The sequence below is a fragment of the Cherax quadricarinatus genome, chromosome 10 (assembly GCF_038502225.1).
Source record: "Cherax quadricarinatus isolate ZL_2023a chromosome 10, ASM3850222v1, whole genome shotgun sequence".
Taxonomy (NCBI): Eukaryota; Metazoa; Arthropoda; class Malacostraca; order Decapoda; family Parastacidae; genus Cherax; species Cherax quadricarinatus.
Genome location: NC_091301.1, coordinates 50,713,945 through 50,739,687, shown reverse-complemented (window position 1 = coordinate 50,739,687; position 25,743 = coordinate 50,713,945). Strand labels below are relative to the sequence as shown.

Genomic DNA, 25,743 nt, shown 5'->3' with positions numbered 1-25,743 from the left:
CACCAAGTAAGGTTAATATTACCAGGAGTAGAAACACACCAGGTAAGGTTAATATTACCAGGAGTAGAAACACACCAAGGTTAATATTACCAGGAGTAGAAACACACCAAGTAAGGCTAATATTACCAGGAGTAGAAACACACCAGGTAAGGTTAATATTACCAGGAGTAGAAACACACCAGGTAAGGTTAATATTACCAGGAGTAGAAACACACCAAGTAAGGTTAATATTACCAGGAGTAGAAACACACCAGGTAAGGTTAATATTACCAGGAGTAGAAACACACCAAGTAAGGTTAATATTACCAGGAGTAGAAACACACCAGGTAAGGTTAATATTACCAGGAGTAGAAACACACCAAGTAAGGTTAATATTACCAGGAGTAGAAAAACACACCAGGAGTAGAAACACACCAGGTAAGGTTAATATTACCAGGAGTAGAAACACACAAAGTAAGGTTAATATTACCAGGAGTAGCAACACACCAGGTAAGGTTAATATTACCAGGAGTAGAAACACACAAGGTAAGGTTAATATTACCAGGAGTAGAAACACACCAGGTAAGGTTAATATTACCAGGAGTAGAAACACACCAGGTAAGGTTAATATTACCAGGAGTAGAAACACACCAGGTAAGGTTAATATTACCAGGAGTAGAAACACACCAAGTAAGGTTAATATTACCAGGAGTAGAAACACACCAAGTAAGGTTAATATTACCAGGAGTAGAAACACACCAGGTAAGGTTAATATTACCAGGAGTAGAAACACACCAGGTAAGGTTAATATTACCAGGAGTAGAAACACACCAGGTAAGGTTAATATTACCAGGAGTAGAAACACACCAAGTAAGGTTAATATTACCAGGAGTAGAAACACACCAGGTAAGGTTAATATTACCAGGAGTAGAAACACACCAAGTAAGGTTAATATTACCAGGAGTAGAAACACACCAAGTAAGGTTAATATTACCAGGAGTAGAAACACACCAGGAGTAAGGTTAATATTACCAGGAGTAGAAACACACCAGGTAAGGTTAATATTACCAGGAGTAGAAACACACCAAGTAAGGTTAATATTACCAGGAGTAGAAACACACCAAGTAAGGTTAATATTACCAGGAGTAGAAACACACCAGGTAAGGTTAATATTACCAGGAGTAGAAACACACCAAGTAAGGTTAATATTACCAGGAGTAGAAACACACCAAGGTAAGGTTAATATTACCAGGAGTAGAAACACACCAAGTAAGGTTAATATTACCAGGAGTAGAAACACACCAAGGTAAGGTTAATATTACCAGGAGTAGAAACACACCAAGTAAGGTTAATATTACCAGGAGTAGAAACACACCAAGGTAAGGTTAATATTACCAGGAGTAGAAACACACCAAGTAAGGTTAATATTACCAGGAGTAGAAACACACCAAGTAAGGTTAATATTACCAGGAGTAGAAACACACCAAGTAAGGTTAATATTACCAGGAGTAGAAACACACCAGGTAAGGTTAATATTACCAGGAGTAGAAACACACCAAGTAAGGTTAATATTACCAGGAGTAGAAACACACCAAGTAAGGTTAATATTACCAGGAGTAGAAACACACCAGGTAAGGTTAATATTACCAGGAGTAGAAACACACCAGGTAAGGTTAATATTACCAGGAGTAGAAACACACCAAGTAAGGTTAATATTACCAGGAGTAGAAACACACCAGGAGTAGGTAAGGTTAATATTACCAGGAGTAGAAACACACCAGGTAAGGTTAATATTACCAGGAGTAGAAACACACCAGGTAAGGTTAATATTACCAGGAGTAGAAACACACCAAGTAAGGTTAATATTACCAGGAGTAGAAACACAAGTAAGGTTAATATTACCCAAGTAAGGTTAATATTACCAGGAGTAGAAACACACCAGGTAAGGTTAATATTACCAGGAGTAGAAACACACCAAGTAAGGTTAATATTACCAGGAGTAGAAACACACCAGGTAAGGTTAATATTACCAGGAGTAGAAACACACCAGGTAAGGTTAATATTACCAGGAGTAGAAACACACCAAGTAAGGTTAATATTACCAGGAGTAGAAACACACCAGGTAAGGTTAATATTACCAGGAGTAGAAACACACCAAGTAAGGTTAATATTACCAGGAGTAGAAACACACCAGGTAAGGTTAATATTACCAGGAGTAGAAACACACCAGGTAAGGTTAATATTACCAGGAGTAGAAACACACCAAGTAAGGTTAATATTACCAGGAGTAGAAACAACCAGGTAAGGTTAATATTACACACACCAGGTAAGGTTAATATTACCAGGAGTAGAAACACACCAAGTAAGGTTAATATTACCAGGAGTAGAAACACACCAGGTAAGGTTAATATTACCAGGAGTAGAAACACACCAGGTAAGGTTAATATTACCAGGAGTAGAAACACACCAAGTAAGGTTAATATTACCAGGAGTAGAAACACACCAGGTAAGGTTAATATTACCAGGAGTAGAAACACACCAGGTAAGGTTAATATTACCAGGAGTAGAAACACACCAAGTAAGGTTAATATTACCAGGAGTAGAAACACACCAGGTAAGGTTAATATTACCAGGAGTAGAAACACACCAGGTAAGGTTAATATTACCAGGAGTAGAAAACACAGGTAAGGTTAATATTACCAGGAGTAAGGTTAATATTACCAGGAGTAGAAACACACCAAGGTAATGTTAATATTACCAGGAGTAGAAACACACCAGGTAAGGTTAATATTACCAGGAGTAGAAACACACCAAGTAAGGTTAATATTACCAGGAGTAGAAACACACCAGGTAAGGTTAATATTACCAGGAGTAGAAACACACCAAGTAAGGTTAATATTACCAGGAGTAGAAACACACCAGGTAAGGTTAATATTACCAGGAGTAGAAACACACCAAGTAAGGTTAATATTACCAGGAGTAGAAACACACCAAGTAAGGTTAATATTACCAGGAGTAGAAACACACCAGGTAAGGTTAATATTACCAGGAGTAGAAACACACCAAGTAAGGTTAATATTACCAGGAGTAGAAACACACCAAGTAAGGTTAATATTACCAGGAGTAGAAACACACCAGGTAAGGTTAATATTACCAGGAGTAGAAACACACCAAGTAAGGTTAATATTACCAGGAGTAGAAACACACCAAGGAAGGTTAATATTACCAGGAGTAGAAACACACCAAGTAAGGTTAATATTACCAGGAGTAGAAACACACCAGGTAAGGTTAATATTACCAGGAGTAGAAACACACCAGGTAAGGTTAATATTACCAGGAGTAGAAACACACCAAGTAAGGTTAATATTACCAGGAGTAGAAACACACCAGGTAAGGTTAATATTACCAGGAGTAGAAACACACCAGGTAAGGTAAGGTTAATATTACCAGGAGTAGAAACACACCAGGTAAGGTTAATATTACCAGGAGTAGAAACACACCAGGTAAGGTTAATATTACCAGGAGTAGAAACACACCAGGTAAGGTTAATATTACCAGGAGTAGAAACACACCAAGTAAGGTTAATATTACCAGGAGTAGAAACACACCAAGTAAGGTTAATATTACCAGGAGTAGAAACACACCAGGTAAGGTTAATATTACCAGGAGTAGAAACACACCAGGTAAGGTTAATATTACCAGGAGTAGAAACACACCAAGTAAGGTTAATATTACCAGGAGTAGAAACACACCAGGTAAGGTTAATATTACCAGGAGTAGAAACACACCAAGTAAGGTTAATATTACCAGGAGTAGAAACACACCAAGTAAGGTTAATATTACCAGGAGTAGAAACACACCAGGTAAGGTTAATATTACCAGGAGTAGAAACACACCAGGTAAGGTTAATATTACCAGGAGTAGAAACACACCAGGTAAGGTTAATATTACCAGGAGTAGAAAACACACCAGGAGTAAGGTTAATATTACCAGGAGTAGAAACACACCAGGTAAGGTTAATATTACCAGGAGTAGAAACACACCAGGTAAGGTTAATATTACCAGGAGTAGAAACACACCAGGTAAGGTTAATATTACCAGGAGTAGAAACACACCAGGTAAGGTTAATATTACCAGGAGTAGAAACACACCAAGTAAGGTTAATATTACCAGGAGTAGAAACACACCAGGTAAGGTTAATATTACCAGGAGTAGAAACACACCAGGTAAGGTTAATATTACCAGGAGTAGAAACACACCAAGTAAGGTTAATATTACCAGGAGTAGAAAACACACCAGGAGTAGGTAAGGTTAATATTACCAGGAGTAGAAACACACCAGGTAAGGTTAATATTACCAGGAGTAGAAACACACCAAGTAAGGTTAATATTACCAGGAGTAGAAACACACCAGGTAAGGTTAATATTACCAGGAGTAGAAACACACCAAGTAAGGTTAATATTACCAGGAGTAGAAACACACCAAGTAAGGTTAATATTACCAGGAGTAGAAACACACCAGGTAAGGTTAATATTACCAGGAGTAGAAACACACCAAGTAAGGTTAATATTACCAGGAGTAGAAACACACCAGGTAAGGTTAATATTACCAGGAGTAGAAACACACCAGGTAAGGTTAATATTACCAGGAGTAGAAACACACCAAGGTAAGGTTAATATTACCAGGAGTAGAAACACACCAGGTAAGGTTAATATTACCAGGAGTAGAAACACACCAGGTAAGGTTAATATTACCAGGAGTAGAAACACACCAAGTAAGGTTAATATTACCAGGAGTAGAAACACACCAGGTAAGGTTAATATTACCAGGAGTAGAAACACACCAAGTAAGGTTAATATTACCAGGAGTAGAAACACACCAAGTAAGGTTAATATTACCAGGAGTAGAAACACACCAGGTAAGGTTAATATTACCAGGAGTAGAAACACACCAAGTAAGGTTAATATTACCAGGAGTAGAAACACACCAAGTAAGGTTAATATTACCAGGAGTAGAAACACACCAGGTAAGGTTAATATTACCAGGAGTAGAAACACACCAAGTAAGGTTAATATTACCAGGAGTAGAAACACACCAAGTAAGGTTAATATTACCAGGAGTAGAAACACACCAGGTAAGGTTAATATTACCAGGAGTAGAAACACACCAAGTAAGGTTAATATTACCAGGAGTAGTTAATATTACCAGGAGTAGAAACACACCAAGTAAGGTTAATATTACCAGGAGTAGAAACACACCAAGTAAGGTTAATATTACCAGGAGTAGAAACACACCAAGTAAGGTTAATATTACCAGGAGTAGAAACACACCAGGTAAGGTTAATATTACCAGGAGTAGAAACACACCAGGTAAGGTTAATATTACCAGGAGTAGAAACACACCAAGTAAGGTTAATATTACCAGGAGTAGAAACACACCAGGTAAGGTTAATATTACCAGGAGTAGAAACACACCAAGTAAGGTTAATATTACCAGGAGTAGAAACACACCAAGTAAGGTTAATATTACCAGGAGTAGAAACACACCAGGACTAGAAACACACCAAGTAAGGTTAATATTACCAGGAGTAGAAACACACCAAGTAAGGTTAATATTACCAGGAGTAGAAACACACCAAGTAAGGTTAATATTACCAGGAGTAGAAACACACCAAGTAAGGTTAATATTACCAGGAGTAGAAACACACCAGGTAAGGTTAATATTACCAGGAGTAGAAACACACCAAGTAAGGTTAATATTACCAGGAGTAGAAACACACCAAGTAAGGTTAATATTACCAGGAGTAGAAACACACCAGGTAAGGTTAATATTACCAGGAGTAGAAACACACCAGGTAAGGTTAATATTACCAGGAGTAGAAACACACCAAGTAAGGTTAATATTACCAGGAGTAGAAACACACCAGGTAAGGTTAATATTACCAGGAGTAGAAACACACCAAGTAAGGTTAATATTACCAGGAGTAGAAACACACCAAGTAAGGTTAATATTACCAGGAGTAGAAACACACCAAGTAAGGTTAATATTACCAGGAGTAGAAACACACCAAGTAAGGTTAATATTACCAGGAGTAGAAACACACCAGGTAAGGTTAATATTACCAGGAGTAGAAACACACCAAGTAAGGTTAATATTACCAGGAGTAGAAACACACCAGGTAAGGTTAATATTACCAGGAGTAGAAACACACCAGGTAAGGTTAATATTACCAGGAGTAGAAACACACCAAGTAAGGTTATATATTACCAGGAGTAGAAACACACCAGGTAAGGTTAATATTACCAGGAGTAGAAACACACCAGGTAAGGTTAATATTACCAGGAGTAGAAACACACCAAGTAAGGTTAATATTACCAGGAGTAGAAACACACCAGGAGTAAGGTTAATATTACCAGGAGTAGAAACACACCAAGTAAGGTTAATATTACCAGGAGTAGAAACACACCAGGTAAGGTTAATATTACCAGGAGTAGAAACACACCAAGTAAGGTTAATATTACCAGGAGTAGAAACACACCAAGTAAGGTTAATATTACCAGGAGTAGAAACACACCAGGTAAGGTTAATATTACCAGGAGTAGAAACACACCAGGTAAGGTTAATATTACCAGGAGTAGAAACACACCAAGTAAGGTTAATATTACCAGGAGTAGAAACACACCAGGTAAGGTTAATATTACCAGGAGTAGAAACACACCAAGGTAAGGTTAATATTACCAAGAGTAGAAACACACCAAGTAAGGTTAATATTACCAGGAGTAGAAACACACCAAGTAAGGTTAATATTACAAGCAGTAGAAACACACCAAGTAAGGTTAATATTACCAGGAATAGAAATACACCAAGTAAGGTTAATATTACCAGGAGTAGAAACACACCAAGTAAGGTTAATATTACCAGGAGTAGAAACACACCAAGTAAGGTTAATATTACCAGGAGTAGAAACACACCAGGTAAGGTTAATATTACCAGGAGTAGAAACACACCAGGTAAGGTTAATATTACCAGGAGTAGAAACACACCAGGTAAGGTTAATATTACCAGGAGTAGAAACACACCAGGAGTAGTAAGGTTAATATTACCAGGAGTAGAAACACACCAGGTAAGGTTAATATTACCAGGAGTAGAAACACACCAAGTAAGGTTAATATTACCAGGAGTAGAAACACACCAGGTAAGGTTAATATTACCAGGAGTAGAAACACACCAAGTAAGGTTAATATTACCAGGAGTAGAAACACACCAAGTAAGGTTAATATTACCAGGAGTAGAAACACACCAGGTAAGGTTAATATTACCAGGAGTAGAAACACACCAAGTAAGGTTAATATTACCAGGAGTAGAAACACACCAGGTAAGGTTAATATTACCAGGAGTAGAAACACACCAAGTAAGGTTAATATTACCAGGAGTAGAAACACACCAGGTGGTAAGGTTAATATTACCAGGAGTAGAAACACACAAAGTAAGGTTAATATTACCAGGAGTAGCAACACACCAGGTAAGGTTAATATTACCAGGAGTAGAAACACACCAGTAAAGGTTAATATTACCAGGAGTAGAAACACACCAGGTAAGGTTAATATTACCAGGAGTAGAAACACACCAAGTAAGGTTAATATTACCAGGAGTAGAAACACACCAAGTAAGGTTAATATTACCAGGAGTAGAAACACACCAGGTAAGGTTAATATTACCAGGAGTAGAAACACACCAGGTAAGGTTAATATTACCAGGAGTAGAAACACACCAAGTAAGGTTAATATTACCAGGAGTAGAAACACACCAGGTAAGGTTAATATTACCAGGAGTAGAAACACACCAGGTAAGGTTAATATTACCAGGAGTAGAAACACACCAGGTAAGGTTAATATTACCAGGAGTAGAAACACACCAGGTAAGGTTAATATTACCAGGAGTAGAAACACACCAGGTAAGGTTAATATTACCAGGAGTAGAAACACACCAGGTAAGGTTAATATTACCAGGAGTAGAAACACACCAGGTAAGGTTAATATTACCAGGAGTAGAAACACACCAAGTAAGGTTAATATTACCAGGAGTAGAAACACACCAGGTAAGGTTAATATTACCAGGAGTAGAAACACACCAGGTAAGGTTAATATTACCAGGAGTAGAAACACACCAGGTAAGGTTAATATTACCAGGAGTAGAAACACACCAGGTAAGGTTAATATTACCAGGAGTAGAAACACACCAGGTAAGGTTAATATTACCAGGAGTAGAAACACACCAAGTAAGGTTAATATTACCAGGAGTAGAAACACACCAGGTAAGGTTAATATTACCAGGAGTAGAAACACACCAAGTAAGGTTAATATTACCAGGAGTAGAAACACACCAGGTAAGGTTAATATTACCAGGAGTAGAAACACACCAGGTAAGGTTAATATTACCAGGAGTAGAAACACACCAAGTAAGGTTAATATTACCAGGAGTAGAAACACACCAGGTAAGGTTAATATTACCAGGAGTAGAAACACACCAGGTAAGGTTAATATTACCAGGAGTAGAAACACACCAGGTAAGGTTAATATTACCAGGAGTAGAAACACACCAAGTAAGGTTAATATTACCAGGAGTAGAAACACACCAAGTAAGGTTAATATTACCAGGAGTAGAAACACACCAGGTAAGGTTAATATTACCAGGAGTAGAAACACACCAGGTAAGGTTAATATTACCAGGAGTAGAAACACACCAGGTAAGGTTAATATTACCAGGAGTAGAAACACACCAGGTAAGGTTAATATTACCAGGAGTAGAAACACACCAGGTAAGGTTAATATTACCAGGAGTAGAAACACACCAAGTAAGGTTAATATTACCAGGAGTAGAAACACACCAGGTAAGGTTAATATTACCAGGAGTAGAAACACACCAGGTAAGGTTAATATTACCAGGAGTAGAAACACACCAAGTAAGGTTAATAAGGTTAATATTACCAGAAGTAGAAACACACCAAGTAAGGTTAATATTACCAGGAGTAGAAACACACCAAGTAAGGTTAATATTACCAGGAGTAGAAACACACCAAGTAAGGTTAATATTACCAGGAGTAGAAACACACCAGGTAAGGTTAATATTACCAGGAGTAGAAACACACCAAGTAAGGTTAATATTACCAGGAGTAGAAACACACCAAGTAAGGTTAATATTACCAGGAGTAGAAACACACCAGGTAAGGTTAATATTACCAGGAGTAGGTAAGGTTAATATTACCAGGAGTAGAAACACACCAGGTAAGGTTAATATTAACAGGAGTAGAAACACACCAAGTAAGGTTAATATTACCAGGAGTAGAAACACACCAGAAACACACCAAGTAAGGTTAATATTACCAGGAGTAGAAACACACCAAGTAAGGTTAATATTACCAGGAGTAGAAACACACCAGGTAAGGTTAATATTACCAGGAGTAGAAACACACCAAGTAAGGTTAATATTACCAGGAGTAGAAACACACCAGGTAAGGTTAATATTACCAGGAGTAGAAACACACCAAGTAAGGTTAATATTACCAGGAGTAGAAACACACCAGGTAAGGTTAATATTACCAGGAGTAGAAACACACCAGGTAAGGTTAATATTACCAGGAGTAGAAACACACCAGGTAAGGTTAATATTACCAGGAGTAGAAACACACCAGGTAAGGTTAATATTACCAGGAGTAGAAACACACCAAGTAAGGTTAATATTACCAGGAGTAGAAACACACCAGGTAAGGTTAATATTACCAGGAGTAGAAACACACCAGGTAAGGTTAATATTACCAGGAGTAGAAACACACCAAGTAAGGTTAATATTACCAGGAGTAGAAACACACCAGGTAAGGTTAATATTACCAGGAGTAGAAACACACCAGAGTAAGGTTAATATTACCAGGAGTAGAAACACACCAAGTAAGGTTAATATTACCAGGAGTAGAAACACACCAGGTAAGGTTAATATTACCAGGAGTAGAAACACACCAGGTAAGGTTAATATTACCAGGAGTAGAAACACACCAAGTAAGGTTAATATTACCAGGAGTAGAAACACACCAAGTAAGGTTAATATTACCAGGAGTAGAAACACACCAGGTAAGGTTAATATTACCAGGAGTAGAAACACACCAAGTAAGGTTAATATTACCAGGAGTAGAAACACACCAAGTAAGGTTAATATTACCAGGAGTAGAAACACACCAAGTAAGGTTAATATTACCAGGAGTAGAAACACACCAGGTAAGGTTAATATTACCAGGTGTAGGTAAGGTTAATATTACCAGGAGTAGAAACACACCAAGTAAGGTTAATATTACCAGGAGTAGAAACACACCAGGTAAGGTTAATATTACCAGGAGTAGAAACACACCAGGTAAGGTTAATATTACCAGGAGTAGAAACACACCAGGTAAGGTTAATATTACCAGGAGTAGAAACACACCAGGTAAGGTTAATATTACCAGGAGTAGAAACACACCAGGTAAGGTTAATATTACCAGGAGTAGAAACACACCAAGTAAGGTTAATATTACCAGGAGTAGAAACACACCAGGTAAGGTTAATATTACCAGGAGTAGAAACACACAAAGTAAGGTTAATATTACCAGGAGTAGCAACACACCAGGAGTAGGTAAGGTTAATATTACCAGGAGTAGAAACACACCAGGTAAGGTTAATATTACCAGGAGTAGAAACACACCAAGTAAGGTTAATATTACCAGGAGTAGAAACACACCAGGTAAGGTTAATATTACCAGGAGTACAAAACACACCAAGTAAGGTTAATATTACCAGGAGTAGAAACACACCAAGTAAGGTTAATATTACCAGGAGTAGAAACACACCAGGTAAGGTTAATATTACCAGGAGTAGAAACACACCAAGTAAGGTTAATATTACCAGGAGTAGAAACACACCAGGTAAGGTTAATATTACCAGGAGTAGAAACACACCAGGTAAGGTTAATATTACCAGGAGTAGAAACACACCAGGTAAGGTTAATATTACCAGGAGTAGAAACACAGGTAAGGTTAATATTACCAGGAGTAGAAACACACCAGGTAAGGTTAATATTACCAGGAGTAGAAACACACCAGAGTAAGGTTAATATTACCAGGAGTAGAAACACACCAGGTAAGGTTAATATTACCAGGAGTAGAAACACACCAGGTAAGGTTAATATTACCAGGAGTAGAAACACACCAGGTAAGGTTAATATTACCAGGAGTAGAAACACACCAGAGTAAGGTTAATATTACCAGGAGTAGAAACACACATGGTAAGGTTAATATTACCAGGAGTAGAAACACACCAAGTAAGGTTAATATTACCAGGAGTAGAAACACACCAGGTAAGGTTAATATTACCAGGAGTAGAAACACACCAGGTAAGGTTAATATTACCAGGAGTAGAAACACACCAAGTAAGGTTAATATTACCAGGAGTAGAAACACACCAGGTAAGGTTAATATTACCAGGAGTAGAAACACACCAGGTAAGGTTAATATTACCAGGAGTAGAAACACACCAGGTAAGGTTAATATTACCAGGAGTAGAAACACACCAGGTAAGGTTAATATTACCAGGAGTAGAAACACACCAAGTAAGGTTAATATTACCAGGAGTAGGTTAATATTACCAGGAGTAGAAACACACCAAGTAAGGTTAATATTACCAGGAGTAGAAACACACCAGGTAAGGTTAATATTACCAGGAGTAGAAACACACCAGGTAAGGTTAATATTACCAGGAGTAGAAACACACCAAGTAAGGTTAATATTACCAGGAGTAGAAACACACCAAGTAAGGTTAATATTACCAGGAGTAGAAACACACCAGGTAAGGTTAATATTACCAGGAGTAGAAACACACCAAGTAAGGTTAATATTACCAGGAGTAGAAACACACCAAGTAAGGTTAATATTACCAGGAGTAGAAACACACCAGGTAAGGTTAATATTACCAGGAGTAGAAACACACCAAGGTAAGGTTAATATTACCAGGAGTAGAAACACACCAGGTAAGGTTAATATTACCAGGAGTAGAAACACACCAAGTAAGGTTAATATTACCAGGAGTAGAAACACACCAAGTAAGGTTAATATTACCAGGAGTAGAAACACACCAGGTAAGGTTAATATTACCAGGAATAGAAACACACCAAGTAAGGTTAATATTACAGGAGTAGAAACACAGGTAAGGTTAATATTACCAGGAGTAGAAACACACCAAGTAAGTAAGGTTAATATTACCAGGAGTAGAAACACACCAGGTAAGGTTAATATTACCAGGAGTAGAAACACACCAGGTAAGGTTAATATTACCAGGAGTAGAAACACACCAAGTAAGGTTAATATTACCAGGAGTAGAAACACACCAGGTAAGGTTAATATTACCAGGAGTAGAAACACACCAAGTAAGGTTAATATTACCAGGAGTAGAAACACACCAAGTAAGGTTAATATTACCAGGAGTAGAAACACACCAGGTAAGGTTAATATTACCAGGAGTAGAAACACACCAGGTAAGGTTAATATTACCAGGAGTAGAAACACACCAAGTAAGGTTAATATTACCAGGAGTAGAAACACACCAGGTAAGGTTAATATTACCAGGAGTAGAAACACACCAGGTAAGGTTAATATTACCAGGAGTAGAAACACACCAGGTAAGGTTAATATTACCAGGAGTAGAAACACACCAAGTAAGGTTAATATTACCAGGAGTAGAAACACACCAAGTAAGGTTAATATTACCAGGAGTAGAAAACACCAGGTAAGGTTAATATTACCAGGAGTAGAAACACACCAAGTAAGGTTAATATTACCAGGAGTAGAAACACACCAAGTAAGGTTAATATTACCAGGAGTAGAAACACACCAGGTAAGGTTAATATTACCAGGAGTAGAAACACACCAAGTAAGGTTAATATTACCAGGAGTAGAAACACACCAAGTAAGGTTAATATTACCAGGAGTAGAAACACACCAGGTAAGGTTAATATTACCAGGAGTAGAAACACACCAGGTAAGGTTAATATTACCAGGAGTAGAAACACACCAGGTAAGGTTAATATTACCAGGAGTAGAAACACACCAAGTAAGGTTAATATTACCAGGAGTAGAAACACACCAGGTAAGGTTAATATTACCAGGAGTAGAAACACACCAAGTAAGGTTAATATTACCAGGAGTAGAAACACACCAAGTAAGGTTAATATTACCAGGAGTAGAAACACACCAGGTAAGGTTAATATTACCAGGAGTAGAAACACACCAGGTAAGGTTAATATTACCAGGAGTAGAAACACACCAAGGTAAGGTTAATATTACCATGAGTAGAAACACACCAGGTAAGGTTAATATTACCAGGAGTAGAAACACACCAGGTAAGGTTAATATTACCAGGAGTAGAAACACACCAGGTAAGGTTAATATTACCAGGAGTAGAAACACACCAAGTAAGGTTAATATTACCAGGAGTAGAAACACACCAGGTAAGGTTAATATTACCAGGAGTAGAAACACACCAGGTAAGGTTAATATTACCAGGAGTAGAAACACACCAAGTAAGGTTAATATTACCAGGAGTAGAAACACACCAAGTAAGGTTAATATTACCAGGAGTAGAAACACACCAGGTAAGGTTAATATTACCAGGAGTAGAAACACACCAAGTAAGGTTAATATTACCAGGAGTAGAAACACACCAGGTAAGGTTAATATTACCAGGAGTAGAAACACACCAGGTAAGGTTAATATTACCAGGAGTAGAAACACACCAAGTAAGGTTAATATTACCAGGAGTAGAAACACACCAAGTAAGGTTAATATTACCAGGAGTAGAAACACACCAAGTAAGGTTAATATTACCAGGAGTAGAAACACACCAAGTAAGGTTAATATTACCAGGAGTAGAAACACACCAAGTAAGGTTAATATTACCAGGAGTAGAAACACACCAAGTAAGGTTAATATTACCAGGAGTAGAAACACACCAAGTAAGGTTAATATTACCAGGAGTAGAAACACACCAAGTAAGGTTAATATTACCAGGAGTAGAAACACACCAAGTAAGGTTAATATTACCAGGAGTAGAAACACACCAGGTAAGGTTAATATTACCAGGAGTAGAAACACACCAGGTAAGGTTAATATTACCAGGAGTAGAAACACACCAAGTAAGGTTAATATTACCAGGAGTAGAAACACACCAGGTAAGGTTAATATTACCAGGAGTAGAAACACACCAGGTAAGGTTAATATTACCAGGAGTAGAAACACACCAGGTAAGGTTAATATTACCAGGAGTAGAAACACACCAGGTAAGGTTAATATTACCAGGAGTAGAAACACACCAGGTAAGGTTAATATTACCAGGAGTAGAAACACACCAGGTAAGGTTAATATTACCAGGAGTAGAAACACACCAGGTAAGGTTAATATTACCAGGAGTAGAAACACACCAGGTAAGGTTAATATTACCAGGAGTAGAAACACACCAGGTAAGGTTAATATTACCAGGAGTAGAAACACACCAGGTAAGGTTAATATTACCAGGAGTAGAAACACACCAAGTAAGGTTAATATTACCAGGAGTAGAAACACACCAGGTAAGGTTAATATTACCAGGAGTAGAAACACACCAGGTAAGGTTAATATTACCAGGAGTAGAAACACACCAGGTAAGGTTAATATTACCAGGAGTAGAAACACACCAGGTAAGGTTAATATTACCAGGAGTAGAAACACACCAGGTAAGGTTAATATTACCAGGAGTAGAAACACACCAGGTAAGGTTAATATTACCAGGAGTAGAAACACACCAAGTAAGGTTAATATTACCAGGAGTAGAAACACACCAGGTAAGGTTAATATTACCAGGAGTAGAAACACACCAGGTAAGGTTAATATTACCAGGAGTAGAAACACACCAAGTAAGGTTAATATTACCAGGAGTAGAAACACACCAGGTAAGGTTAATATTACCAGGAGTAGAAACACACCAGGTAAGGTTAATATTAAGGATAATATTACCAGGAGTAGAAACACACCAAGTAAGGTTAATATTACCAGGAGTAGAAACACACCAAGTAAGGTTAATATTACCAGGAGTAGAAACACACCAGGTAAGGTTAATATTACCAGGAGTAGAAACACACCAAGTAAGGTTAATATTACCAGGAGTAGAAACACACCAAGTAAGGTTAATATTACCAGGAGTAGAAACACACCAGGTAAGGTTAATATTACCAGGAGTAGAAACACACCAGGTAAGGTTAATATTACCAGGAGTAGAAACACACCAGGTAAGGTTAATATTACCAGGAGTAGAAACACACCAGGTAAGGTTAATATTACCAGGAGTAGAAACACACCAGGTAAGGTTAATATTACCAGGAGTAGAAACACACCAGGTAAGGTTAATATTACCAGGAGTAGAAACACACCAGGTAAGGTTAATATTACCAGGAGTAGAAACACACCAGGTAAGGTTAATATTACCAGGAGTAGAAACACACCAGGTAAGGTTAATATTACCAGGAGTAGAAACACACCAAGTAAGGTTAATATTACCAGGAGTAGAAACACACAAAGTAAGGTTAATATTACCAGGAGTAGAAACACACCAGGTAAGGTTAATATTACCAGGAGTAGGTAAGGTTAATATTACCAGGAGTAGAACACCACACACACCAGGTAAGGTTAATATTACCAGGAGTAGAAACACACCAGGTAAGGTTAATATTACCAGGAGTAGAAACACACCAGGTAAGGCTAATATTACCAGGAGTAGAAACACACCAAGTAAGGTTAATATTACCAGGAGTAGAAACACACCAGGTAAGGTTAATATTACCAGGAGTAGAAACACACCAGGTAAGGTTAATATTACCAGGAGTAGAAACACACCAGGTAAGGTTAATATTACCAGGAGTAGAAACACACCAGGTAAGGTTAATATTACCAGGAGTAGAAACACACCAGGTAAGGTTAATATTACCAGGAGTAGAAACACACCAGGTAAGGTTAATATTACCAGGAGTAGAAACACACCAGGTAAGGTTAATATTACCAGGAGTAGAAACACACCAGGTAAGGTTAATATTACCAGGAGTAGAAACACACCAGGTAAGGTTAATATTACCAGGAGTAGAAACACACCAAGTAAGGTTAATATTACCAGGAGTAGAAACACACCAGGTAAGGTTAATATTACCAGGAGTAGAAACACACCAAGTAAGGTTAATATTACCAGGAGTAGAAACACACTAAGTAAGGTTAATATTACCAGGAGTAGAAACACACCAGGTAAAGTTAATATTACCAGGAGTAGAAACACACCAAGTAAGGTTAATATTACCATGAGTAGAAACACACCAAGTAAGGTTAATATTACCAGGAGTAGAAACACACCAGGTAAGGTTAATATTACCAGGAGTAGAAACACACCAGGTAAGGTTAATATTACCAGGAGTAGAAACACACCAGGTAAGGTTAATATTACCAGGAGTAGAAACACACCAGGTAAGGTTAATATTACCAGGAGTAGAAACACACCAAGTAAGGCTAATATTACCAGGAGTAGAAACACACCAAGTAAGGTTAATATTACCAGGAGTAGAAACACACCAGGTAAGGTTAATATTACCAGGAGTAGAAACACACCAGGTAAGGCTAATATTACCAGGAGTAGAAACACACCAGGTAAGGCTAATATTACCAGGAGTAGAAACACACCAAGTAAGGTTAATATTACCAGGAGTAGAAACACACCAAGTAAGGTTAATATTACCAGGAGTAGAAACCAGGAGTAGAAACTAAAGTACTCGGATCTGAAGAAATTTGGAGTTTTGCAGCTACCCGCTAGATGGCAGTCCTGGCGGTGACACTCTGTAACATTCCCTCTGAGTCTGAACTACCATAAGACTAATAATGCACAGTTAATGGCATTTATTAGAGGAAACGTTTTCACCACGAGTGGTGAAACATTTCTATGCAGTTTACGGCAGGGGTTAAGATAAGATTTTAAACCCCGGAGGGTTTGTCACCCAGGATAACCCAAGGCAGCGTCATCCAGAGACTCTCTGTCTTATTTCCATTGTAGTCCTCTATCATGTTCCCCAGGATGTGACCCCTTGTTTCTGTGTCCCACCTCTGGAACATCCTGTCTCTGTCCACCTTTTCAATTCTTCACAGTATTTTGTATTTAGTTATCATGCCTCCTCTGACCCTCCTGTCCTCCAGTGGATGATATATGATAAATGTCACCTGACTGTATGAATTAATAAAAGTAATTGACAAATTTGAGTACTATGGCTTCTGGATAACTGAAGCTAAGTGCTGCCGGCTACCCTCGTATGAGTCTAGCCCTTTCAGGGTCCAGAGACCAAATTTCAAAGATTGCACCAGTTTCCAAGAATTTTCAAAAAATAATTTTGTTATTTTTTCTTATGAAATGGTAGAGAATCTTTTTCTGAAGGTAATAAAGCAAAAAGTACAAAATTTGATGGAAAATTGACGAAATTATGCTCTCACGAATTTTGATGTGTCAGCGATATTAACGCATCGGCGATTTTGCCGACTTTGACTCCCATTTTAGGCCAATTACATTATTCCAGTCGACCAAATCCTTAGCAATTTCACTAGTATTACTTCTATTCTATCGATTGAGCACAAGAATTCACTCACTACGAAAGCAAAAGACTTGGCAGACGATGCACCATCCCCCCAATGAAAAGCAGGGGTGTCACTAGCACGTTAAGAGACCATACAATAAGTGTCAGGGGCCCGAGACTGTTCAACTGCCTCCCAGCATACATAAGGGGGATTACCAACAGACCCCTGGCAGTCTTCAAGCTGGCACTGGACAAGCACCTAAAGTCGGTTCCTGACCAGCCGGGCTGTGGCTCGTACGTTGGTTTGCGTGCAGCCAGCGTAAAGGCTCTCCAGGTCACAAGTTGACCCAGAAAAGTGGCAGATGCAGTTCCAAGAGAGAACCCGCAGTAATGGATTTAAATTAGATAAGTTTAGATTTAGAAAGGACATAGGAAAGTATTGGTTTGGAAATAGGGTAGTTGATGAGTGGAACAGTCTACCTAGTTGGGTTATTGAGGCTGGGACTTTGGGTAGTTTCAAATGTAGGTTGGATAAGTACATGAGTGGGAGGGGTTGGATTTGAGTGGGACTTTCACATCAGAGCTTATTTCTTGAGTGGCATTGAAAATTGGGTTGGGCAAATGTTTTGTTAGTGGGATGAATTGTAAAGGACCTGCCTAGTATGGGCCAGCAGGCCTCCTGCAGTGTTCCTCCTTTCTTATGTTATGTTCTTAAAGTTCAAAATACTCCAATTTCAAAATAGGGTCCAGAATAAACAATTCAGGTATTCCTGGCGCTAAACTAACATTTCCTCTGTTCATTAGTTACATTTTCAGGCTTTACTAATGAATTCCATTTTTATTTTTTATTCGCATAATGAATTTTTATTCAAACCAAAAAATAGAAGATATACTGTTATGCAATATTGCAATAATTGTATAAATAATATTATCACATTTGTGAACATATATTAGACCCAACCATTGCCGTGTATTAGACGTGTGAGGTCATTTGTTTACTCTTGAACATCGGCAAAAATTTAACATTTCCGCTACTTTGAGCTCAGTTTCAAGCCATTTCCAAAACTATAACCAATCAAAATCATCTCTATTTCTGTAGTATATCTTCCATTCTATCAAATGAGACCAAGAAATCGCAAATACAACTAAAAAAAAACATACTTAAGAACACTGCAAAGTCGTTGTTTTAATTGAAAATTACGGTCTCAGTTTTTTCTCTCATTATGCACTGTGTGCTGCAAGCTTTGTTTTATGTGGTGCACACATACCACATAGATGTATTCTCTCATATCAAGGCCAAAATTAACCGCTCACAGCTTATCAGAGTGAGCTGAGCTCATGTAGATCTATGGTTTGGACCCTCAACATAAAGTCGTAGATCTACGTCACGGACCCTCAAGAGGCTAAACTAGACTAAAGCGCATTTGGTATTATTTTTAATGATTCATTAATTTTGATGTGCTACATATATGTAACTGAGTAACTTGGGAGAGAGAGAGAGAGAGAGAGAGAGAGAGAGAGAGAGAGAGAGAGGAGAGCTTGCCTTGATGGCTGACTTCTTTATATGTAACCAGGGTGTTATATATTGCTTATATTTTACATTATTCATGGTATGCACAATGGTTATACTCTCAAACCCTTATGTTCCTCTTGACAATTGCAAATGTACCAGGGCATGTACCCCCTGGGGGTGCATGTACCCCCTGGGGGTGCATGTACCCTCTGGGGTTGCATGTCGCCTAGGGTGTGCATGTTCCCCTTGAGGTGCATGCACCGCTGGGGCTACATGTAAACCCTGGGGGTGCATATCCCCCATGGCATGCATGTATCCCTTGGAGGTGCATGTATCCCTTGGAGGTGCATGTATCCCCATGGGGTGCATGTACCCCCTGGAGGTGTATGTTCCCCAGGGGGTGCATGTACCCAGGGGGGCATGTACCCCAGGGGGTGCATGTACCCCCAGGGGTGCATGTACCCCCAGGGGTGCATGTACCCCAGGGGGGCATGTACCCAGGGGGTGCATGTACCCAGGGGGTGCATGTACCCCAGGGGGTGCATGTACCCCAGGGAGTGCATGTACCCAGGGGGGCATGTACCCCAGGGGGGCATGTACCCCAGGGGGGCATGTACCCCCAGGTTGGGAACCCCTGTATACAGTGTTTATATATTTTATAGGGAAACGGGAAACGAATTAGTGAAGAGACTTGCTGAACAGAACAGAAACAAGGTTCAAAATGCTGTACAGAACCTTGGAAATATAGCCCTTGCTGACGACAAGACCGAACTTGACGTGAGTATTAACTTGACGTGAGTATTAACTTTACGTGAGTATTAACTTGACGTGAGTATTAACCAACTGTCTTACTAAGCAGCAGAAGCATATCAAACATGTGTTTACATTTTTGAATGGGAAGTGCTAAACCCACAGGGGTTACATAGGAAACTGGAAGGTGATGAAGTCTGATCAGAGGAAGAGGATGAGTAGCTCCAATTCCTTGGATCAAAAGCCAGGAACTAATTGAAAGTGTCTGAGGTGTATTTTGATCATGTCTTCTGTCAGTCAGTATTTCTCAATTTGTCAATGTTAACTTCTATATTACAAGTGTTCTCACAGCTACTTTATTACCCGTAAGTCTCTATATTACAAGTGTTCTCACAGCTACTTTATTACCCGTAAGTCTCTATATTACAAGTGTTCTCACAGCTACTTTATTACCCGTAAGTCTCTATATTACAAGTGTTCTCACAGCTACTTTATTACCCGTAAGTCTCTATATTACAAGTGTTCTCACAGCTACTCTATTACTTTATGAGGTGGCTCTGCTTGCTTCTGTGCTGGACACAAGCACGAAATTTTAAGTTCACTTATTGTTACTTCCAGGAAGTTGAGTTTCTCCCACATACTTCTTTTCACAACCTTCACAAGATATGACAGTCTCCAGGACGGACGGGTAGCTGTCAGTTTGTCAGTACTTTACAAAATCTCTGACAGATTGAAGAGTTGGTAACTATTTTAAACTGACAAACTCTCATTGTCAGGGATACAGTTGAAGCTACGTTGTTCACAGGCAGAACAATATATTGGGTTGGCATTTCCTCTATAGTGTTCACGTTGTTCCTAGAATGCGTGCTGCATGTTGCTTGGTAGGCAACGTTCTAGCTTCACACGCCGAGAGTCCGTGGTTCAACCCACGGCACAGCTGGAAACATTAGGCGTGTTTCCTAACACCTGCTGTCACTGTTCATCTAGCAGTAGGTACCTGGGTGCTAGTAGACTGGTGTGGGTGGCATCCTGGGGGAAAAGATTGAAGGACCTGAATGGAAATAAGACAGCCAGTCCTTGATGACGCACCGACTTTCTTGGGTTAGCCTGGTGACCAACCCTCCAGGCTAAAAATCCGAATTAGTTCTCATCTGGTCTTACAAAGTGAAGCTTGTATAGTGAATTCTCATTCCTGTTGGAGGAATTGTGGGTTGAACATCCTGTATAACCTTAGAAAGAATCCTACGCCACGTTTAGTTCTGTTATCGGGACAGGAGGAAAAGGAAGTCGTAAGTTTTCTATTTGCTTCAAGAGTCTGTCTCTGTTAGTGTGGAGTAACACGTCAAAGAATGGCAACCGGTCAGTGGTGAATTTTATGATCTGCTGGAAGCTGTTGGTGTTGAAGCTGTGTGCGTCCAGCTGAAGGGTAAAATTACCAAAATATCATAGAAGTAGCACAACCAGGTGACTGAGTTGGGGCTGGCAGTATGTGATTGATTTCCAGAGTCTTCAAACTGTTGTTTATACTTATGTTACTCGACATCGAAGCAATTGCACATCTCTCATTATTTCATCATCGATTGCAGGAAGCGTACAGAACGCATTTTCAACAGGAACAACAGAAAAGACACCAGCCCAGTATATTGTTTTGCTTGTTAGCAATGTACAGTAACTTTAAACATGTCTCTGACAACGAGAAGTAATCAGTTTAGAGCAGCTACAGACTCATCTTCTGCATTGTGGTTGTGTTGTCACAGCCACCAGTGCAGAAGTTTGAGTCAACCTAGTGGAGAATGTGTTAAAAAGTACGTGGGACAAACCGTAAGATCCCTGGAAGTAAAAGCACGTGAACCAGTACAGAAAATGACCTATACAGTCGATGGTGTTTAGAGGCCGTAATAATAAAAATAATCTTTATTTCTACAAGTACATGTACAAAGTATACAAGCTTAGCTGGCATCAATGATATACTACTATGTAGAAAACGCCTTGTTATGCAGAGCATTTCCCGCAAATTAGGTAATTTTTCCCCAGGATGCGACCCACACCAATCGACTAACACCCAGGTGTCTATTTTACTGATAGGTGAACAGGGATAGCAGGTGTGTTAAGGAAGAAGTCCTAATGTTTCCTCCCGTATGAGGAATCGAACCAGGGACCTCAACGTGTGAGCTGAGGGCTCCAGCAATTGAGCTACAAGACACCCTAGCTCGTTGTGACCAGTGACCAACACTTTCTCACAACAATAATGTTTATATAGTATTTCCAGTCTTAGCAAAGCACTTACTACCCAACTTGGACACTGTCATTAGATGACACTAACAGTCAATGTCACCTCTGCATTTACCAGCTGACAGATGCTTCTCTGTTCCAGCACATCACACGTCAGTTATATTGCTACTACAATGTCTATTTCCTCTACCCTCTCACACAAGTCACCTCATTCCTTCAGCTATATAAACTCGTTTCTTAGGTTGTCTATATACTAGGACTGAAGAAGCCAATTCCTCAGTAAATGTCTTGATCTGCGCAAATGTCTTTTTCTGCCCTCAAAGCACTGGATTTTTTTATCATAATATCACTGGAAAGAACTATAAAATCAGAGGTTATACAACATATGGGGCATGGGAGGTAATTACATTTTATCCAAGAAAGAAAAGTCTGAGTTATGTTTAATATATGAAGAACCTTCACTGGTTGTCCAGTATTTCCAAGCACAACTCTTATTAAGTTTAATATCTTCATCTGTTAATTAGAATGTTCTTTTCACTAGTTTTTATTAAATATTATTGTTCCAAGTAATGATCTGGGAACAATAAAACTCTACTTTCTTCAACAGAAGGTGATGGCATCACTGAACGACAGAGACAAATAATGGTCAATTTACACTGCTGGCTGACCCACGATTCTGTTGCTGTCACAAATCCACTGATACCCGGCCAGCATACTATCAATTTTAAATTCTATTAAATTCTTTAAATATTTATTTCTTAATACTTGGGCCGTCTCCCACCAAGACAGGGTGACCCGACAAAGAAGAAAACACTCTCATTGTCACTTGTTCAATGATTGTCTTGCTAGGAGCATGATGACATTACAGTTCAGATAACCTTCCCAACAGTAACATTTCCACTCCACCTTCACAACATAAACACTGCATTTTACACCTCCAGGACTCGAGCCTAACTAACCACTTTCATGAATTTCTTAAAAAATAATGTTATATTACTCACACTCCAACAACACTTCAAATCACATAAACTATTTCTGTCTACTCACTTCTAAGAGGCCAACACATACCTCTTACCTGGAGAGTTTACCTGGAGAGAGTTCCGGGGGTCAACGCCCCCGCGGCCCGGTCTGTGACCAGGCCTCCTGGTGGATCAGAGCCTGATCAACCAGGCTGTTACTGCTGGCTGCACACAAATTTCACAGCAATGAAAACCTCCTTTACCCCCTGCCTTCAGTCTTTCCTAGGATGATCCCTACCCCTCCATCCCTGCCTTCAGTCTTTCCTAGGATGATCCCTACCCCTCCATCCCTCCTTCCCTCCACCACAGAATTATACTCCCTCATATTGCTCCATCCTCTCTATATACTGCTTCAACAACCCCTAATTATCCATCTTAATAATTATTTTGATAACTCTACACTTATTTCTAATTACACTACTCAGAATTAGCTGTATAATATAATAAAACCAAATAAGTTAGAATATACAATATTTTCCAGCATATAAGACGCACGAGCCAATAAGATATATAAGAATATTTTACCAAGCAGTTGCAACATAATGTTAGTAAACAACTGCTGAAGTTTAACCCAGAGCCTAAACTTGACCATCACCTACACCTTATAAGACGCAGGGGAATATTCCGAGACTTTTTGGGTGGAAAAAAGTGCGTCTTATATGCCGGTAAATATCTTAAATGGCTTGTTTTTAAATGATAAATCAAGAGGGAAAAAATATTTACTGATAGAAGAGTATTATTATTATTATAATCAAGGGGGAAGCGCTAAACCCGGAGGATTATACAGCGCCTGGGGGGGGGGATGTGGAAGGCATTTGATAGAAGAGTAATAGACCTAGTTAGGCCAGTATTTAGAAAGATGAACTAAAATAAAAAGTATTTTAAAACAGCTTTGTTTCTGTGTAAAATAGAGTAAAAAAAAAATTTAGAAATTTAAAAAAAAAAAAGGTATGTGGACGTTTTGAAAAGAGATGAAGCAGTAGAGGAAACAAATACAAAAATGTAATGTAGTTGATGGTAAGAAAAATTGTGAGGATGTTATAATAAAGGTCAGGATGTTATAATAAAGGTCAGGATGTTATAATAAAGGTCAGGATGTTTTAATAAAGGTCAGGATGTTTTAATAAAGGTCAGGATGTTTTAATAAAGGTCAGGATGTTTTAATAAAGGTCAGGATGTTTTAATAAAGGTCAGGATGTTTTAAAAAAGGTCAGTTGTTTTAATAAAGGTCAAGATGTTTTAATAAAGGTCAGGATGTTTTAAAAAAGGTCAGTTGTTTTAATAAAGGTCAAGATGTTTTAATAAAGGTCAGGATGTTTTAAAAAAGGTCAAGATGTTTTAATAAAGGTCAGGATGTTTTAATAAAGGTCAGGATGTTTTAATAAAGGTCAGGATGTTTTAATAAAGGTCAGGATGTTTTGATAAAGGTCAGGATGTTTTAATAAAGAATAAACTATGCTATCATGAGAAAAATTAAAGAATTAATTTGACAGATTTACTGATGTTGATCATGATAGATTTACTGATGAAGTTGATCATGATAGATTTACTGATGAAGGTGATCATGATAGATTTACTGATGAAGTTGATAATAAACAAGGTAACTACTGAGTCGTCTTATATCATCATGTTTATTGAAACTGTCTGAAATTCATTTTCAGGAGATATTCTTAGTGACAGAGAAATTCCTTTTGATCTTCTATATTATTTTGTATTTTATAAGTACCAGGAGGAAATAACTGTATCAGTGGTATATAATACTGACGTAAAGTATTAGATGGTTTGCCATCCAGTGACTTTATCAGTACAATACATGGACATGATCTGAAGATTGTAGAAATATATACAGAAGACTGGATGACGAGGTAATCAGTCCCTCAGCCTAGGAGCAGGTGGTGCTCCTTGGCCTAGGTTAGGTTAGGTTGGTTAGGCTAGGTTAGGTTAGGTTAGGTTGGTTAGGCTAGGTTAGGTTAGGTTAGGTTAGATTAGGTTAGGTTAGATTAGGTTGGGTAAGGTTTGTTAAGTAAAAGGACACAAATACAACTAATGTGACATTTTATTGAGGCAACGTTTCACTCTCCAGGAACTTTATTAAGATGTTACAAACAATACATGGACACAGTGATCAAAGAACTTAATTTCCGCATATGCAAGTACCTTGAATCAACATTAATCACTGTTTCTAACACAATTAAACAAAACAAAGGCAGCTTCACCATCTCTGAAGTCTTAGCAAGAATCCTCCTGCAAACGGTAAACCCTGCCATCACATAGTCTCTCCTGTTAATATTACACAAGCACATTACAGAGGAGGAACACTGTAACAGACCTTCTCAAATCCAACCGTCAATATTTGTCTAACTTATTTTCATGCTACCCAAGTACAGTGGACCCCCGCATAACGATTACCTCCGAATGCGACCAATTATGTAAGTGCATTTGTACGTGTATGTTTGGGGGTCTGAAATGGACTAATCTACTTCACAATATTTCTTATGGGAACAAATTCGGTCAGTACTGGCACCTGAACATACTTCTGGAGTGAAAAAATATCGTTAACCGGGGGTCCACTGTAATAGCTTTTATAACCTTCTACCAATGTGC

At 38.5% G+C, this 25,743-nt stretch overlaps 1 protein-coding gene across 1 annotated transcript in view; it reads left to right on the top strand.

The window, feature by feature from the left end:
* LOC128691341 (uncharacterized) overlaps positions 1-25,191 on the top strand; it is a 73,338-nt gene extending 48,147 nt beyond the window's left edge. The window contains exons 6-7 of the mRNA XM_053780160.2: positions 19,801-19,915; positions 22,728-25,191. Coding sequence (XP_053636135.1) covers positions 19,801-19,915; positions 22,728-22,763 — 151 coding nt within the window. The 3' untranslated portion in view covers positions 22,764-25,191. The remainder of the gene's footprint in view (positions 1-19,800; positions 19,916-22,727) is intronic.
* Positions 25,192-25,743: the final 552 nt, after the last annotated feature.